Here is an 18,366-nt window from a genome sequence, read left to right on the forward strand (position 1 = left end):
CAATTTGTATTTAGTTTTAATCTCCATGTATTAGTTTAAGTTTGAGTTCATAGGTCACTTGCGCTATGGATTTCTTTTGTTGTGCTGCAATCAACATCAAGTAATCTAAATTGTCCAACGAGTTCATAATCTTTGTACGTCTAATCCTTTCGTGATCATTTTGAGGAATGGAATTGGTCCTATCAGTTTCTGAATCTTGTTGTTGTTCGATGTGCTCTTGTTCTGGCATTTTAGTTGGAAGTCTGCGGCGTATTTTCTTTCCTTTCCTTTCCATTCCTTTTCGTTGTTCCTTTTTTTTCTTTTCGTTTGTTAATGTAACAGTTCTGTTCAGTAACGAAACTACATCATGTCAAGCTCAAGCAATGCCGCTCCATTGAGTGAGGAAGAGAAGCGTAGGATCCTCAGAGAGAGAAGGCAAGCCAAGATGGCCAAAGGGAAAGCCAGCGACAGGTTGAATACCATTCTAACTCAGGGTGCATCAGTTAACAGTTCAACGGTGACATCAGTCTTGGATAAGCCCGAGCCTAGCAGTACCACTACTTTACCAACACCTTTATCACACGATGATGACCCAGATATTCAAGACATATCCACAATAACTGCAACTGATTCACCTTTAGGAGAAAAGGACCCTCAAGCTGAAATCAACGAAATGTTCAAATCAATTTTTCAACAGCAACAACAGTCGTCTCAAGGTGAAAACAACCCTATGGCGGATATTTTCAAGATGTTTGGTGATGCAAATGCAGCAAGTGATGAAAGCATTCAACCTCCGGATTCGGCTCAGTCACAATATGAACAGCAATTGAACCAGTATCACTTGTATCAGAAACAAGTATGGAAGTTTCGATTCACTGCTGTGAGAGTATTGACAATATTGGCATATTTTTTCTACCATTACTACAGTATACCTTCATTTACAGCATCTAATCATTCGTACGTAAGGGATTTATCGGAAATTTATCCCTTGAGTGGATTTGCTCAAGGATTCTTCACCTTGGAGATTGTGATAATCGCAAGCTACTATTTTGTTCTTACTAAGCACGGTTTATTCCACGCTGCCAGACAAAACAATCTTGTAATGAAGGGAGTGCAAGTGGTGTCAATGTTTGCCCCACAAGTACAACAATTAGCTCCTATTCTTCTGAGAGTTCTTGAGTACAAGGAATTACTAGGTATATTCCTTGGAGATCTCTCGTTAGTTGTGGTGTTATTTGGCTTATTAAGTTTTAGGGATTAATAATATATATATATGTACAAGTAAAGTTGAAGTACCCCGTAACTATAACAATTTCTTCATGTCTTTTCTCTTCGCATCAATGATTCTCTCTGCGCTCAGGAACTGTTTGGTCTTCCAGGTAGAGTAAATTAATAACCCAGCACTCGCAGCGGAAACACCGAACCAGGTAATCAAGTACTGCAAGTGATTATTGGAGAATTTAATCGTCGGCTTTGCAGCAATTGGAACCCCCTGTTTTATAAACTCAAACTCTTGATAAAACATTGAGTCATCAGACTCGTCTTGTATGTAGTATGACTTTTCTTTGGTTCCTTCTTTAGACTTGGTAAAGAATAACCTGCCAAAAATGGAAGGATCAGCACCTTGTGCCTCTAAAGTCTCTTGCGCTTTGTAATCCAAATGGTCACTCAAATCGTAAATCATCTGGCAATAAATAGGTAACGAACCACTTTGTTTAGCCATTGCAGGGACATCAATTACGTTGAACAATTTTGCTCCTGGTTCGTGATCAAATTGTAGCTTTGATTTTTTAGGCATACACCTAAACAAGGCCTCAATTTCAATCTCTCCCTGTGGCATTGCCAAGTGTGATAAGTATCCAGATGATCTAGTAGATGGTATTACTTTATCCTTATGGATCCATCCACGTTCAACCAAAATTGGTTTACCTCCTTCAGATCTTATGAACGGAGTAACAACAAGGTAACCCAACACGCCGTCCTTTATTCTTGGACCTAAAAACATTTCTTGGTCGTAGTCAAACTTGCCCTTACATTTGAACCGTCTATATTCAAATTCTTGTATGACGTTGGGGTCAAGAGTGGGCGGTAGCTGTTCAATGACTGGAGCAGCTAAATTGTTTTCACACCGTGCAATCAAGTCCTGCTTCCAGTTGAGTCTGTGTACTTGCCAGCATCCCAATCCAAACGACACAACGGGCATGGCGTACATAAGTCCTAGTAATACCGTTCTAATGATGGGTGTCTTTTTCTGATGAGTGATGGTTCTCAAGTTTCCTGGAACCGACTTTATCGGTTTCCAATCGATCGTGGAAGTCTTTACCGAGCGGGAGAGGCGTAGTAGATCACTTGGTCGTGGGAGAACCCTGCCTGTATTATTAGTGGTACGAAACATGTGGTGCTCTATGAAAGGGTGCCCTTTAAAGGTAGTAATTTTGGTTTTTTTTTTACTCACTTTGAATGGAGTCTTGCTCCTTGATCAACCGACCTCCCTCCACCGCTTTTTAAACACACATGCAGCATCTTTCAGTGAAACAATGAGAAAATTAAGCGTCCTAAATCGATTCACTAGTTTCAAGTCACTATTATCTAACAAGAACGGCCATGTTAGAGAAAACCCCGGCAAAATCCATAAAACAAATTATTAAACCAATCACGAAGTGAATATGCTTGTCGATAAAAAGTTTCACTAACTCTTCTGTGGTCCTGCAATACTTTCACTTAATGAGGGCACTTACAAGAGAATTAGAGTATAAGGATGCTTAGTACAATTCGGCAAACCAAACAATTCTAAACAGTTAAAGTTTCTGCTCGGCAGTTATTTCGGAAATAGTCAGTTTTAGCGCAACTTTACTCGCCCCCCCAGAATTTCCACCTTTTTTTGCCAATCTTTTATCTTTTTCTAAAAACGAATGCCAGAAACAACAAATGAAGAAACACTTGTCCATGAGACAAAGCAACAACGTCACAGCCGGTTCTCAAATCAACTATGGCAGGCCGCGGCAACAGGTGCACTCAGGGGAACGTTAGTCGCCTTGGTCACTGGATACGCATTATCGTACAAGTATAATCACGGCAAAAACAAACCGTACTTTCGCAATGTCTACAAAGTCTGGTGGTTTGTATGCTGGAACGTTGTGGGAGTTACTTTTGCCACCGATAGAGCCAAGATGAATATCGGTAGGCAGGCTGCCCTCGAAGATGAAATAAAGAGAAGTAAACTTTACGAAGATGAATTGGCAAAGTAGGTTAGATCTGTATCTAGTTCTATGCATTGATGATGTTCTGCATAGTAATATACACATTGGTTGAAATTACATTCTACTACACATCTCTTATGAATAAAACGCCTCCTCGTGAAACTTTAACCCATTTTCGCTTGACCATAGTTTCACATTCTCAACCAATTGTCTAGGACCAGCACCGATAACCCAAATCTTTTCTGCATTAATGTCCTCTTGGACCACTTTGTTACGTGGCAAATCTCGACAACAAACAAGATTATGATTTTCATCTTCCACTGGGCCTGAACATTGAGTGAAACCTTCGTTAATACACCAGTTGTAGTATCTGTGACTCAATTTCGGGCGCCCTTTATAAATCTTTTTATCGATGTTCAATCTACGTGTAGTTTCTTTGAACTCGGATACCCACGACCTGGCTTGATCAGTCGAATTGTAGCCCGAAAATGGCACAAATGGTTCGTTCATTGACGATCTGAATGACAGGCGCCGCGTGTTTATAGTGTTGTTTGTCACTTCAAACTCATCCAAATCGTCATCTTGTTGCAAAGAATTGGCTTCATCATCATCAAGAACCTCATCAAGATCGGCAAATTGTTCAGGAGTAGATTGTCGGCAAAGTGAAGTTGCGTCATGTTGGGTACAGTCCGATTCATTGTCCTCATCATCGTCAGAGTTGACGACAATGTCAACATCTTCGTCCTGGTTCTCCCGGTTCAACGTCACCATCTGCCCATTTTCAGGGCCATTTAATAATGGAGTTTCCTCATTCTCCAAATCGTAATGGGCCGAAGGCGCTGCAGATCTCTTACTCAAATTCGATGCATAACTGTATGCGTTCTTTAATTGTTGCTGGTGCTCTTGAAGTGTTTCATTGCCGGTAATAAATATTTCCAAGTCATCACCATGGATAATACCATCAAAGTATTTAAGGGCTAGGACATCACGAAAGTCCTTAATGACCCACACCACCTTAGTTGGAATACCATGGTAATTCATAACTCGAAGAATAGGAAGAGCAAAAGATATTGCTGATCCACCAACAACAATCAAAATTCTTTTAGCGTCCACGTGTAGCTTTGCCAACGAAAACTTTTTATTAGTTGGACTCTGTTTGTAATTTATAAATAGCAAATGTGGATCATATGACCCGGTGATTAGATACCTATGACCGTTGTAGAGCTGGAAATTACTTTTCCGAATTAGCAATTTCTGAACACGGTCTTGTGGTAGTGAAACCAAAGTGTATGGGTGGTAGTTGGGTATCATTTGCTTAAATGCTCTCACTATAAAGCTAGAGCTATAGTTTGTCAACCGGATGTGTGCTCCTGGCGCTGTGGCTGGTTTGGCAATCATACTATTGGGGAATTCAATGAGAGCCAAATTAGGCGACACATCAATGACCCTAACTTCATCCTTTTGTGATATTCTTGTTAAGTAGACCCTGTAGCATATTTGACCAAGTAAAATCAAACAATTTGCAACAGTATAAAGTGTGAAAGGTTGTGGTCTAACGTGAATTTGGAGGCAAAAGACGATAATCCAAGTGCATGTGTAATGCATAAAATAAAACATCTTGTACCACTTAACTCTGAACCTTGACAAGGAGGTTACAATGATTATCAAGAACGCTGCTAACGCCACCCACCCATATATGTTTTCCAATTTGATTGCTTTTGCCCAAGTACCATTTTTGTTGAAGTAGACAAGATAAATTAGGGTATGTATCACCGCTTGCAGAATTATTAGTCGACTTAGCCACTTGTGAATTGGAATAAGCGTCAAGTATAGTGTATTTGGCAAAGGCGAAGGACGCAATGTCAAGAACAAAATGGTGGGAAGACAATTAGCCGATACTCTCCCTAGTCTCTTGGCCAAGAATATAAGGTCTCCATGATAAATATCTATTAGGGATAAGGATGTTAAAAAGCAGATCCAAAATGTCAACTGGACAATTGTTGAGTAATGCAAAAGCAATTTGAATGCAATGGCTTTAGTTATAGTTGCCACAGTTGTCAAGAACTTATCCTTCCATGTAGCCGATGTACAATTGGGATGATGCTCGTGGAGTATAAAATGGTTCAAGCTGGAATTAAATGATCGAAGGTAATGGTACTTTGATCTGTAATACTTCACCACCATGTAGTTATACACTGGTATCGAAACGATGAAAACTAAAAGCAAAATTGTAGTGATGTTTCCATATTTGTTTGTGGTGTTGTTTCGTAGGTTTGCATACTCCTTCGACTTCCCTGTTGGAAAATGGAAATAATGTGAATATGACAGTGAAGAATTCATTGCATACATATATGTGGCTTCAATTTCTATGAGTAATTATTTGTCACCGATCTCAGTTTTCCTCTATCGTTTAATCACTTCCAAAAATCAAAGAAGCAAAAAAAGAAATAAAAAACTTGTTGATACTTTTGTTGGACTTTTGGCTGTTTCGTTGTAGGGTGTATCTAGGTAACAATATTTTTTTTCGATAAATAAAAGGTTTCCTAGCTGTGGATTACTTCTTGGCTTTTGTTTGATTTAAAGAAAGAGAAGAAAAAAAATAATTTATTGTTCTTTAGTAGAATTTAATATACTCTTAACTATGTAGATCAAATAGATAAAAAAAAAGAGAGAAAAACAAAAAAGAATGATTTGGCTTGCTCTGTAGTACACGACCTCAATACTTATTAGGAAATCTCGGCTCCGGGCCGAATGTGGTAGAGCGGAGCCTTGTTTTACGGGTAGCACAATTAATACAAGCATGTTACTTTCTATTTTATTTGAGTAACTTTATTCTATATGCTCCTAAAGTCAACTTATCCTAGTAACGTATATGTTTCTTTTTATACTTGCTTTTACTATTATCAATGAGCCCGCTTCTTGAAGGTTTTGATATCCTATCTCCCTTGGAGACATTCCTACTTCCCACGAATCCACTTCTTGATGGTTGACGGCTTCCACTGGTAGAGTTATTTCCATAGCTGCTTCTGCCAAAGTCATTACTTCCATGACCATTTCGTCCATAGTTATTGTTACCGTATCCATTATTGCGACCTTGGCTGTCAGAATTGTTATAGTATCCACTTTGGTAGCTCTTTGCAGATGGGCCAGAAGGGAATCTAGATCCTCCATTATTCATCGGTATAAACCCAGACCTCGATGGTTGCTGCTGGCTGTAAGATGGAGCATTTCCATTAAAATTGAAATTGCCGGTCCGTTTACTTGTTTCTCTTGGATCATACTGTGAATTGTAATCTCTTGGTGTTAGACTAGGATCGTACTCGGAACCACGAGATGATCCAGAGTCGCTGTTTTTCAATCTGAGGAAGTAAATAGGTCGTAAATTTCTGGGCAAATTATTACCACTGAATGCACTACCAAGGTTGGGAATACGCGATGACCTTTGTTTGTTACAATCATCTCCATAATGTTCGTCAGATCCACAGTTGTAACAATAAATATTAGGCAAAACTAGACTTTCTGCATCTTCGTCCGCTACATTTGCGGCTCTTTTTGTTAAATACGATCTCCATATACTGGGACAATCTTCATCTCCGTGTTGAAACGAATCACAATTGCGGCAATATTGCTTCTTCCGTACTTTGCTTTTACATTGCAGGATGTAATGACCCTTTTCACCGCATCTTAAACAAACTAGAGTTGTAGGGCATTGTGACTCGTAATGATCGCCTACTTTCCCACATTTGTGGCAAATGACAACCTTACACTGTGCACGTTTATGACCACGTTCATGGCAATTATCGCATATTGGGCCTAGTGATTGTTGATTTTCATTGTCCGGATCTGTTACCCCAAAGTACCTCCCTTCTCCCCGTAAATTTATTAGCTCGTCGGGATCATTATTCACTTCTTCGATTGCAAATGATGTGTAAGACTCATCCTTCTTGTATCCAGTGTTAACCGGAGGTGTACTTTCATCACCCCGTATTATTGACTCTATCAGAACTGGCTCTTGTCTATGCCGCTTCAACTTTTCTCCTACTGTATCTTCAACAAAGGGTAGAATCCCTGACATGATCTATTTGTATATGTATTGGGCGTGATTAACTTTTTGCTGCTCAAAATTGATAGTCAAAAATTTTTTTGTTTTACTTTATTTTATTTTATTTTGTCTTTCTTTTTCCCTTTACTGTTAGAAAGTTTCTTTTTTTCTGAGCGTTGATATCATTACAGGCAGCCAGCTCATGTAATGGAGAGCTGCAATACTACACAGCTGAGAGAAAGCTAGTGCTAGTCGTGTAAAAAACTTGAGTCAAATTCACTTGTATAATAAGGACAACTACATATTGGTAAAACAACAACACCATTAAATTCCTCCTTTGTGATTCATTTATTCTTTTTCCACTCCCCTACAAAACATTTCTAACAACGTGTTCTCCAACTTGAGCCTCTAAAGCACCGCCTTGTCCAGTTCCTGACACATCAATCGATGACTTCAAGTACTCTTGATTCTTAGCAGCAGCTAAAGCATAACAAGCAGCCGATAATGTGAAAAATACGGCAACAACAATTAAACTCGTAGCTTGCAATGTTAAACTTAGGTACTGGATTGCTGCATTCAACAGGTAGAACCCACATCTTGGTAAATTTCCATCAAATTTTCTAACAAAGTTGGTAAACGTGTCGGTTAATGGACATATTCTTAAAAGGAATGGTATTTCAACAAATATAACAATCAACCCTTGAACTAGACATATGACTGAAAAGATGATGACCAAGTTGAAATGGAATATATTGGCTATCCCCAATGCTATGCACAAAAAGATGGTGAAAATACTGATCCATTGTCCGTATAGGGAAAAATTCTTTTTCTTGAAATCATTTGAAAGTCCGCCAAAGACATTGCTCACTAGTGATTCCCAAAGCGCCATCTTGGTAATAGTGTTTATCAATTGATTGTGGGTTGGGTGTGTTTAACAGGTGACGTTACTCTCAAACCAAATATGCGTTGTTGTCTTTTTTTTGACTTTTTTCTTCTTCCCTTTTTGTCACAGCCTTTGAATGGAAAAAGCGATTGTTTTATATACAGGATATTGTGTATACGACAGCTATTTCCAATATCTCTTTAGCAGTTTCAAGCATGGATGACAAGGTTGATATGCAAAACGTGTGAACACAGTCTATATTGAGATAATATTATATCAAGTGAAAATAGTATAGCAGCTTACACAGAGCTGATATTAGGTAGTATATATTTTCAAATTTGCACTAAAATGGAACAAAAATTTGCTACACGAGATTGAAGAAAGTATTTTAGTTATCCAAACCCAAAAATTTCCAGCCCAACCATTGATCACCATGGATCAAATTTATAATAGACTAAATTGTAGACGAAGGAAACTGGCTATCTAACAAGCGATTTCGGACTTTCTTCTCCCTCATACGCTACCAACTACGTCAGAGTCTTCGCCCGCTGAAGTTGAAAAAAAAAAAAAACAAAAGATCAAAATCAGCCTCACAAAATGAAGTCTCTCCCAACTAGCTACTTCTTCTAAGGATAAACCAAAGTCAGTCAAATACCAACAACAGTGACAATATGGGTAGAGAGATTGTAATTGGACTAGTTGGAAAACCATCAAGTGGTAAATCGACCACGCTAAACTCATTAACTGATGCTAATGCCAAAGTTGGTGCATTCCCCTTCACCACCATCGATCCAAATAAAGCCACTGGATACTTGGAAATAGACTGTGCTTGTCAGAGGTTCAACAAGCAGCTGAAATGTAGACCAAACTACGGATACTGCCGTGATGGGAAACGTGGTGTGCCCATTATGCTTTTAGATGTTGCTGGATTAGTACCCAATGCCCATCTTGGTAGAGGTTTGGGTAACAAATTCTTGAGTGATTTAACTGAAGCTGATTGCTTGATCCATATCATTGATACTAGTGGAACTACCGATGCTGAGGGTAAAAACACGCGAGGCTATGATCCATTGAATGATATCGAGTGGTTACAAGATGAAATATTCCAATGGATTTTGGGTAATTTAAAAGAGCGATGGGGCTCAGTGGTGCGAAGACACGTGGGTACAAAGTCGTCGACTTTGGAGACGCTAAGACAGCAATTGGGTGGTTATGTTGCTAATAAACAAATGATTGGCCGAGCATTGGATTTAATACCCGATTTGCCTCCGTTACAGGACTGGGACGATGAAATGTTGGAACGAGTAGTGAGAGCATTTATGGAGGTTAAGTTTCCCACAGTCCTCTCATTGAATAAAATGGACCACCCTGATGCTGATAAGAATGTATCCAAGATAATCTTGAAATATCCCAAATCAAAAGCAGTACTAACATCGTCAATTACCGAAGTGTTGTTGCGGAAATTGGCGGCCCAACATTACATCAAGTATGATCCAGGAACAGAGTTTGTTGACACCAAGGAGGATTTACCCGATGATCCTGATTTGAAGCCCATGGATGAAAAATTACAAAATAGAATTGAAAATATTAGAGATCTTGTTTTGTATCGATTTGGATCGACTGGTGTGGTTCAACTACTCCAAGCAGCAGCAGAATTGTTGGATTTGGTACCAGTTTACCCTGTGAGAAATATCAATAATTTCACTGGATCCAGTGGGGATTTGGTTTTCCGCGATTGTATATTGGTAAAACGAGGTACCCCTGTTATATCAGTGGCCAGGAAGATTATGGGCGATGTGACTATCGCTGCTATTGAGGGTGTGGGTGGTATAAAAGTTGGTGAAGATGATACTGTAGATACTGGCAAGAATGATATTCTATCGTTTAAGTTGGTTCCTGGAAGTCGAAATTAGAGCAGGGGAGATTGGGAGGGGGTAATGATTTGTTCTTGGGAAGAAAGCAATGCGATATGTATATAGAGGTAGTAATAGATGAGTGGATCTCGTATATTATTTCTAAGGTTATTGTGTACTTCATCGGGTAAAGGATGAAAAGAACTAATCCGAGGAATATTTTTAATGTTAATTTTCTTTTCTCTCACAAAAGCAAACTTACGGATATTTCTATGCATAAAAGTATTTAAGCAATCCATCATCCCTTTTTTTTTAATTCTCATCAACCCCAATTATTAAGTCGCTTATTTTATTGCTCACTTGAACAAAGTTTATAATCAACTGCAGAATACCCCTCCCCCCTCCTCCCTTTTATTATGAGTGAATTATTTGTTTTAGGATCTACTGGTTTAGTAGGTGGGTTTGTAATCAAGACTGGCCTTCAAGCCAAGCAATGGACCAAGATAACTACACTTACGAGACGTGAACCACAATTTGCTACTGAAGAGAAAATTGATGCCATTGTTAACACCGATCTTGATGAGTGGCCTAATATTATTAAAGACGTTAAACCAACGCCATTTGCTTTTATTTCCGCCTTTGGTACCACTAGAGCCGCTGCTGGATCAGCAGAGAATTTTAAAAAGATTGACTATGGTACTAATTTAGATGCGGCACGAGCAGCTAAAGAGAGTGGAGCCAAGGCTTGTATTTTGGTTTCGGCATTTGGTGCCAGTACGAAATCACCGTTTTTTTACTTCAGGACGAAAGCACATCTAGAGGAGGCTATAATTGCATTGGATTTCGATTACACGATTATTTTGAGACCCGGTATGTTGATTGGTGAAAGGGATGGTAAATCAGACTGGGCCCATAAGTTAGCCAAGTTGACTCAAAATGCAGTTTTTTCTCCTGTATTCAGATCAATTCATGCTAGTGATGTGGGTAAAATTGCTGTGCATTTTGCTAATCGTGCGAAACAAGGTGACATGAGAGAGAAGGTGAAGATTGTTGATGGTGGTGAGTTGTTGGAGTTGGTTGCAAGTGAGAAGATCGAATAGAGGACCTGGGGGTTGAGCTTTTTCTTTGTATTATGTGTGTGTGTGTGTGTGTGTGTCCTTGTTTTGTTTTTACATCCTTGCCTAATTTAATACGTATTTATTTATCTTTTAGGTAATATTTGTTGCAGCTCTATAACAAGATGATGGGACTATGCTGGCTGTAATTAGTCAATTCGCCGTTAACTCCGTCGTCAAATGTCTCTCTCTCCGATCCGGTTTTGTCACACTCAGCCGTAAAAGAAATAAAATATAGTCACAACAGAAAAGAAAAAATCAGGTGAACAGATTAAAAAGATAAACAGAAGTGCTTCAATTGAAACATCTAATACCAGATTAAATTGTACAGTCACAGGGAGAATGTCTGAAGAGGAATCTAAACTCACTAATGCTGCTTCAGTTCCTGATGCCGCCCCTGAAGCTACGACCAAAGCTTCTCTTGATGCAGCCACTTCAGCTCCAGCAGATGATATTAAAAAGACCATCCAATCCACCACATTAACCACAGACCAAGCAACAAAATTATCGAAATTAATTGACTCAATTCCGCAAATACTAGTCAAGCTAGATAATCCAAACTATGATGAAATATTTGGCTATAGAATCAACACTGCAGAAAAGCCCCACGTTGAAATCAATATTCGAAATGAAATATTACTTAAATTTCTTGCTGCTGACAATTATGATTTAGAATTGAGTACTCAACGTTTAATCAAGTGTTTGAATTGGAGAAACAAGTTTCAACCATTGCATGCAGCATTTGATGAGAAGTTCGATCTAGAATTGGATTCGTTGGGTGTTATTACCAATTTTCCTAAAGCTAATGACAATTTACATATAATTACTTGGAATTTATATGGGAATTTGAAAAATCCAAAAAAGATTTTTGAAAAGTTTGGTGGTGATGGCAACAGCAACAACAACGGCAAAGACAGTGCTAAAGGGACTGAAGACTTACCGGGTAGTCAATTCTTGAGATGGAGAATAGGGTTAATGGAAAAATCGTTGCAATTGATTGATTTCACCTCCAAAAGTAACAACAAAATTGGCCAAATTCATGATTATAACAATGTATCAATGTTTAGAATAGATCCAGGGATGAAACAAGCAACAAAAGAAATTATTGATATATTTGGCACCAATTATCCTGAATTATTAAGTACCAAGTTCTTCATTAATGTTCCCTTAATTATGGGATGGGTTTTCACATTTTTCAAAACAATTAGAGTTATCAATGAGGACACATTGAAAAAGTTTCAAGTGTTGAATCATGGTGATTTAAGTGAATCTTTGCCCAAGAGTGAATTGCCTCTGCTGTATGGTGGTAGTGGTATTGGTATTGGTAATGGAGAGAAATCCAAGACTAAAGAAGGTGATATTTTTAGCTTGGATGTTAGTGATTCGATTGAGTTGAGTGAATATGGCGAATATGTGTTGAAGCAAAGAGGTGATGATGAGATTAGCCATGTTAATGATGAAGTAGAGTAGAGTATTAGAGCATGATCCACTTATGCTATGCGTGATTGCAAAGTTTTGCAAGGAAAGAGGTGGTCCATTGTAGAATGAATAAGGAACTCTTCGAAGTATGCTAGGAACGTCAAGTGTAGTAATATAATCAGTTCTACATATTAACCTGGTAGCGTTCATTACACAAGCAATTTCCTTTTTTTTTTCTTTTTTCTTTTTGAAAACCCCACACAAGACGCATAGCCCTTTCTTTCTTTCCTTCTTTTAAGAAAAAATAAATTAACAAAAGGAGTTGATATTATTATTATTAAGATGTCATTAACTTTATGTCTTAAGATATAATGGGGTGATTAGTATTATTTTTGTAAAAGGGGGCAATACACATTGATACTCTTCCTTCTTCTTCTTCTTCTTATGTGGTGCTATTTTGCTTCGCCGCCAAGTGATTCTTGTTTTTTTTTTCTTCTCTGTGTCTATCTTTGTGTTAATCAGGGTGGCTCTTTATCAGCTGACATGATAACGATCCTTTTGCCATGCTGTTGTTGTATTCAACGAAACACCACTACCCTCTGAGGATAAGTCTTATATGTCCCTACATGCAAATATAGAGAGTAGAGAATTTTCTCTTTAATGTCTTTAGGAGGAATCGTCGTGTTGAAAGCCTAGTGGGTCTACAAGTAGTCGCGGAAATAATATTTGTTATCCCCATGGATTTTCGTAAATGTAATTAGATCGTAACAAAACTCTTCACAAAGTTCAAGACACACATAAAAAGAAAGAGAGGCGGAGAGAGAGAGAGAGAGAGAGAGAGAATGACGTGTGACTCTTCTTTTCATTTGTCATCCAACAGAGGCGTAGATAGACTTCTAGGGGTATCTTATTTTCTTTTTTTTTTTCTTTTATTTTTTTTGTAGTGGCCAACTGCAAAACTTGCTAGATAATAAAATACACAAGCATAAGTTTATTACAACTACGTTTACTCTTTTATCAAATGACTCCTTATTATGTTTACGTAAGATTTATATATATATATATATGTATAGCCCCTGTTGGGAGAAATAAGTGAGATGATGATGACTGATTGGCTGTACTTTGATTGTGATAAAACTGAAATTTCTTTCTTTTCAATTCTTTGCGCTTGCGCTTTATACACACATTGGAATCACACACAATCAATCAATCAACAGTTAACCAACCAACCAACAAACAAAGAAAAAGAAAAAGAAAAAGTATTTTAACAATTTTACAAACTTAACTTAAAGCTTAGCTTAACGCTTAAAGCTTAGCTTAACTTAACTTGACCTAACTCTTAACTTGAGTTAAGAGTTAATAATTTTAATTTTTTACAACCAAAAAACCTTCCCCAAATCCAACTTCATTTAATTGTTTATCTTCTCCTACAACTACAACTACAACCACGCATCTATACCGCTTCTATCACCTCCACTACCACCACCACAACTACTACTACTAATACTCCTCCTCCTTTGCATGTACTACTAATTCCCTTTTTTTTATTATTTTTATTGAATTTTGCTATTCTTTTTTTTTTTTTCTTTTTCGTTCTTTTTTAAAACTTCCGACCCACCCACCCACCTACTTGTTTCTATATATCACACAACTAAACCACCAATACAGCTATTTCTCTTTTCACCACCACCATGCATAGTCCGAGAAGCTTCAGTTTTGATAAACTAAAGAACAAAGTCACTCATCGTCGACATTCCAATGATTCGTCCATAATGGAGTTGGTAAATAGCCACTCCGATAGGAGACATAGTTCCGATACAAGTAGCTCACTTCATCATAAAGTTGAGTTTCTTAAAGCTTTATCACCACCAAAGGAGTCTTCACGTTTAAGAGCTACTTCATTTTCCCTTGTTAGTCCAGATCGTGATACTAAGGATACCCTGCAGAATAGCAATAGCCATGGCAATAGCGGTACCGGCATACATTCACGATCGCGATCGAGATCTAGATCACATTCAGTCACTCGTGGCACAACACTATCACCATCAAATCTATTCAAACCAAAGACAAAAGACTTGATTAAACAAGAGACAGCTCATATTATACTGAAGAAACTAGTGTCGATGTTGCGAGAGTTGGGGTTGCAGAACCCCATCCCTTTGAAGACATCTACACAAGGGTCAGTGTCTAAGACAATAAAAGTTTATGTTGCTAATTCAAACGACTGCATTTATCTCCCACCAGCATCTTCTGCTAGTTTCACTTATGAAGATGTCGAAAACGGGGGTGCTATTCTAACTGACGAGGTAGCAGAACCTGGTGTAGATAGTGACACCCAATCAAACACAAGCCAAAGTACGGACCATAGCACTAGTCAAAGCACCGACCCCAGAACAAGCCACAGTTCTTCAATTACCCATCTTGAAGACCCGATTGCAAACTCATTATACCAAAGAATGCGCTCATTCCACAGTCCAAATTATCTTTGCACCAAAATAGATTCTGAACTTCCGATACCCCACACATTTGCTGTCATTATAGAATTAAGTAAAGACTTATCAACGGTTAAAGATTTGACATTCAAATTTCAGTCAATGACACAAATACTTTGGCCCATGGGCGATCCCTATAAAGACCCGTATAATCGAGCAACAGCAAAAGAAAAGTTCAAGATTGGAACGATGCAGTGGCGAACAACGTTAAACGATGCAGACTATTTCATTAGTAATTCCAATTCGAATGAAGTGAAACTGAGAGACGTTCATCCCGAGGATTTGGCCAAACGAACCCGATCTTATCAACTAGTAGATCCAAAGAAAGATGCCAATAGTGGGGAAAATGCGACTAACGTTGAAGACTTGCAATCATTATCATCATCATCAACGTCAATAAATACATTTCCAACAACTTCTCTGTCACACATTCACCAAAACACCGAACATAAAGCTGGTCTTTATGTGTTTCTCCTTCCTGTGCTTTTACCCGAACATATACCTGCAAGTATAATATCAATTAATGGGTCTTTGATTCACACATTACTGGTAAATTTCAACAAGACCAGTGAAAAGTTGAACAGGAAGTTGAAGGTTAGTGCATCATACAACGTTCCCATGGTTCGCACACCACCAAATTTTGCCAACTCAATAGCTGATAAGCCCATATATGTAAACCGAGTTTGGAATGATGCAGTCCATTACATGATCACATTCCCCCGAAAGTATGTCTCCTTAGGATCGGAACATGTAATCAATGTAAAGTTGGTCCCGCTCGTGAAAAATGTTGTCGTCAAGAGAATCAAGTTTAATGTGTTGGAAAGAATAACTTATGTGTCTCAGAATTTATTAAGGGAATATGATTACGATTCGGAAGATCCGTACAACATGCATCCCAGAGTGAAAGAAAATAAGGTTAGGGAACGTGTTGTTGCATTATGTGAGTTGAAAACCAAGAGCAAGCAATCTTCAAGTACACTTGGTGATCCTTATAAGGAAGAAGTGATTAAATGCCCTGACAATAATTTGTTATTCTCGTGCTATGAACCCGAAAGTAATTTGAATCCACGCAAGAGTTCAAAAAGTCAAAAGGATAAAGATAAGACAATGATTGCATCGCCTTTGGATATCAATATTGCATTACCATTCTTGACTACAAAAAGCGACAAAACATTGATGACTTCCTCAGCCAACACGTCTCCAACAGAAGAAGAAGGTTCCTTTTCTGAACAAACTCGCACAAGGAAGCAATCCACATCTAAAGCTCCATCACGTCCACGTCAGGCTTCAGTAGATGCGTCTAACGGCCCTACTTCACCTGTCATTGGTGCATTGGAAACAAACGTAGCCAACGTCGACGAGATTGGTCTCCATGCAGAAGCATCTAAACGTAACATCCGGTCAAATTCAAAGTCAGCCAAGCCAGATATATTGAAATCAAACTTGCGCGCGCCCACGACGTCAAACTATTTATCTGATGATATGTCGTCAAAACACATGCCTCCAGAGAATATCAAGAATGGGTATACATTAACTACAAGAGCATTATACCCTGATTCGAACTTTCGTCATATCCAGATTAGTCACCGTTTACAAGTATGTTTTCGAATATCGAAGCCGGATCCAAAAGATGATTACAAAATGCATCATTATGAAGTTGTGGTGGACACACCCTTGATTTTATTGAGTTCAAAATGTAATGAGGGGTCAGTACAATTACCGCAATATGATGAACTTGATGCAATAACCACAGACTTGGGAGTTGTTGATGATCAATCACCAAGTTCGAGAAATGGAACAAATTATTCCAATAATGGTGTGTCAATCAAGCCCTGGGTCCAGAATGATGACGACGAAGGTGTAAACAGCTTTGGTGACCAATTACCATCATTTGAAGAAGCTACTTCAACACCAAACTCACCCAAGGTGAGATCAATATCTCTCTCCGAAGAAGACCCCTTGAGCGGAATTCCTTCAATTCCAATAGTGTTGCCAAATGAACCAGCTCCAGCATATGAGTACGAAGAGAAATCGCACCAGACTGAGGAGTCACAAACTCCACTGCTTGATTCAGTTAACATTGATGAGATCGTGAGTGAAGACTTGACAAACACCAACACAAATTCAAGCACTCCAAGTGCCTTGTCGTCAGCAAGTACATCCTTGTATTCAGTTGGACAATTGCCACAACACCGAAAATCGTCGATAAAGGAGAGCTTGTCGTTGCAATTTGCCAGACAGCCCAGTGTTAGCAAAGATCAGAATAATACTAATTTGAACTTGAATGCACAATCGAGCTTGCCTTCGGGCCTGGCTGCTAATGATACAGCATCCTCTGCATCCTCATCGTTGGATGGTGCAAGTTTGGGTCTGGCAGGAAGTAGCAGTAGTGCAGCATCACTTATGGGAGGTGGCACAACTGATAATGGTGGAATAAGAGGTGACGAAGCCGGCGAAGAAGACAATGGTCGTAATGCATCAAATGCAGGTCCACCTGGAGGAAACGGAGTTGGAGTAACTCCACCCTCATCGACAGTGCCGGATCGTAGCAGCTTATCGAGCGAAGCGATAGAAGAGAGTGAGACTGGTGAGGAAATTGATCACGATGATGATGACGTTGCCGATGATAACAGTTCAGCTATTTCGCCAAAGAAGGTTGTGCTTCCAAATGAAGGTGTGGAACAGTCTGATGCACTGTCAATTACACCGTATCGAAACTATTCGCAATATGAAGAAGCAATCGATAATGATAACGATGAGGATGGAAGTGTAGAGGACGATATTGAAGACAACGAGACACAACATCTCGATGACAGTGAGGAAGACAGTGACTTTGATCACGAGAATGGCTCTGGCTCTGGCTCTGGCTCAGATGATGACGATTTGAGTAGTTTGGAGTTGCAAGAAACAACATTCGATCAGAGGTTACCGCTTTTACGTCACATTAGTACCGACACGATACGTACTCAACCATCAAACAACAAGCTACCACCCCATGTGTTTGGCTTGAACCGCACCATATCCAGTAATAATAGTGCTCGGTATGGTGGTGGAGGCAATTTTGCAGCTTCATCTCTACCTACTCCCCAAGCTACTAATGTCACGGTGCATAGTTACTTTTCACCCATGGCTTCTTCGTCGAGCGCGCCACCAGTGAACAGAAATGCAAGAAAAGAGTAATTGATAGTGCAACATGCTATCTGCTCAGAGCTCGACATTTTTTTTGTTTCATTTAGTTAGCTTTATAGACATTTTAACGCTTTTTCACTTCTTGAATTGCCTTTAATTTCGTCAGTGCGTTTATCGCATATCTTATGCCAATTGTTTAAAACAATCATGCAGTCAACTGTGCCTAGCTCATTTTGAATACAGGTCATATGAAA

The 18,366-nt window shown here is 38.9% G+C and overlaps 11 protein-coding genes across 11 annotated transcripts; 6 read left to right on the forward strand and 5 right to left on the reverse strand. All coding sequences in view use genetic code 12, as the record gives it.

The window, feature by feature from the left end:
- Positions 1-16: 16 nt before the first annotated feature.
- CANMA_002079 (uncharacterized protein) lies at positions 17-229 on the reverse strand (the record flags this gene model as incomplete). The annotated part of the gene is made up of 1 exon (XM_051814109.1): positions 17-229. One exon carries the CDS (start codon positions 227-229, stop codon positions 17-19), a length of 213 nt encoding a protein of 70 aa, XP_051672156.1.
- Positions 230-346: 117 nt separating this feature from the next.
- Positions 347-1,240, forward strand: CANMA_002080 (GET complex subunit; the record flags this gene model as incomplete). The annotated part of the gene is made up of 1 exon (XM_051814110.1): positions 347-1,240. The coding sequence occupies one exon, from the start codon at positions 347-349 to the stop codon at positions 1,238-1,240; it is 894 nt and encodes a 297-aa protein (XP_051672157.1).
- A 42-nt stretch (positions 1,241-1,282) lies between these two features.
- On the reverse strand, positions 1,283-2,374 carry SHY1 (Shy1p; the record flags this gene model as incomplete). The annotated part of the gene is made up of 1 exon (XM_051814111.1): positions 1,283-2,374. The coding sequence occupies one exon, from the start codon at positions 2,372-2,374 to the stop codon at positions 1,283-1,285; it is 1,092 nt and encodes a 363-aa protein (XP_051672158.1).
- Positions 2,375-2,891: 517 nt separating this feature from the next.
- On the forward strand, positions 2,892-3,227 carry CANMA_002082 (uncharacterized protein; the record flags this gene model as incomplete). Its single annotated transcript, XM_051814112.1, has 1 exon — positions 2,892-3,227. One exon carries the CDS (start codon positions 2,892-2,894, stop codon positions 3,225-3,227), a length of 336 nt encoding a protein of 111 aa, XP_051672159.1.
- An 87-nt stretch (positions 3,228-3,314) lies between these two features.
- CANMA_002083 (putative ferric-chelate reductase) lies at positions 3,315-5,363 on the reverse strand (the record flags this gene model as incomplete). Its single annotated transcript, XM_051814113.1, has 1 exon — positions 3,315-5,363. The coding sequence occupies one exon, from the start codon at positions 5,361-5,363 to the stop codon at positions 3,315-3,317; it is 2,049 nt and encodes a 682-aa protein (XP_051672160.1).
- Positions 5,364-6,039: 676 nt separating this feature from the next.
- CANMA_002084 (TRAMP complex RNA-binding subunit) lies at positions 6,040-7,254 on the reverse strand (the record flags this gene model as incomplete). The annotated part of the gene is made up of 1 exon (XM_051814114.1): positions 6,040-7,254. The coding sequence occupies one exon, from the start codon at positions 7,252-7,254 to the stop codon at positions 6,040-6,042; it is 1,215 nt and encodes a 404-aa protein (XP_051672161.1).
- Positions 7,255-7,588: 334 nt separating this feature from the next.
- Positions 7,589-8,110, reverse strand: TVP18 (Tvp18p; the record flags this gene model as incomplete). The annotated part of the gene is made up of 1 exon (XM_051814115.1): positions 7,589-8,110. One exon carries the CDS (start codon positions 8,108-8,110, stop codon positions 7,589-7,591), a length of 522 nt encoding a protein of 173 aa, XP_051672162.1.
- Positions 8,111-8,775: 665 nt separating this feature from the next.
- On the forward strand, positions 8,776-10,017 carry CANMA_002086 (uncharacterized protein; the record flags this gene model as incomplete). Its single annotated transcript, XM_051814116.1, has 1 exon — positions 8,776-10,017. One exon carries the CDS (start codon positions 8,776-8,778, stop codon positions 10,015-10,017), a length of 1,242 nt encoding a protein of 413 aa, XP_051672163.1.
- A 356-nt stretch (positions 10,018-10,373) lies between these two features.
- On the forward strand, positions 10,374-11,057 carry CANMA_002087 (uncharacterized protein; the record flags this gene model as incomplete). Its single annotated transcript, XM_051814118.1, has 1 exon — positions 10,374-11,057. The coding sequence occupies one exon, from the start codon at positions 10,374-10,376 to the stop codon at positions 11,055-11,057; it is 684 nt and encodes a 227-aa protein (XP_051672164.1).
- Positions 11,058-11,414: 357 nt separating this feature from the next.
- On the forward strand, positions 11,415-12,542 carry SFH5 (Sfh5p; the record flags this gene model as incomplete). Its single annotated transcript, XM_051814119.1, has 1 exon — positions 11,415-12,542. The coding sequence occupies one exon, from the start codon at positions 11,415-11,417 to the stop codon at positions 12,540-12,542; it is 1,128 nt and encodes a 375-aa protein (XP_051672165.1).
- Positions 12,543-14,182: 1,640 nt separating this feature from the next.
- Positions 14,183-18,163, forward strand: ECM21 (Ecm21p; the record flags this gene model as incomplete). The annotated part of the gene is made up of 1 exon (XM_051814120.1): positions 14,183-18,163. The coding sequence occupies one exon, from the start codon at positions 14,183-14,185 to the stop codon at positions 18,161-18,163; it is 3,981 nt and encodes a 1,326-aa protein (XP_051672166.1).
- Between the last annotated feature and the right edge of the window lie 203 nt (positions 18,164-18,366).

The sequence above is a fragment of the Candida margitis genome (assembly GCF_024628925.1).
Source record: "Candida margitis strain CBS 14175 chromosome Unknown scaffold2, whole genome shotgun sequence".
Taxonomy (NCBI): domain Eukaryota; kingdom Fungi; phylum Ascomycota; class Pichiomycetes; order Serinales; family Debaryomycetaceae; genus Lodderomyces; species Lodderomyces margitis.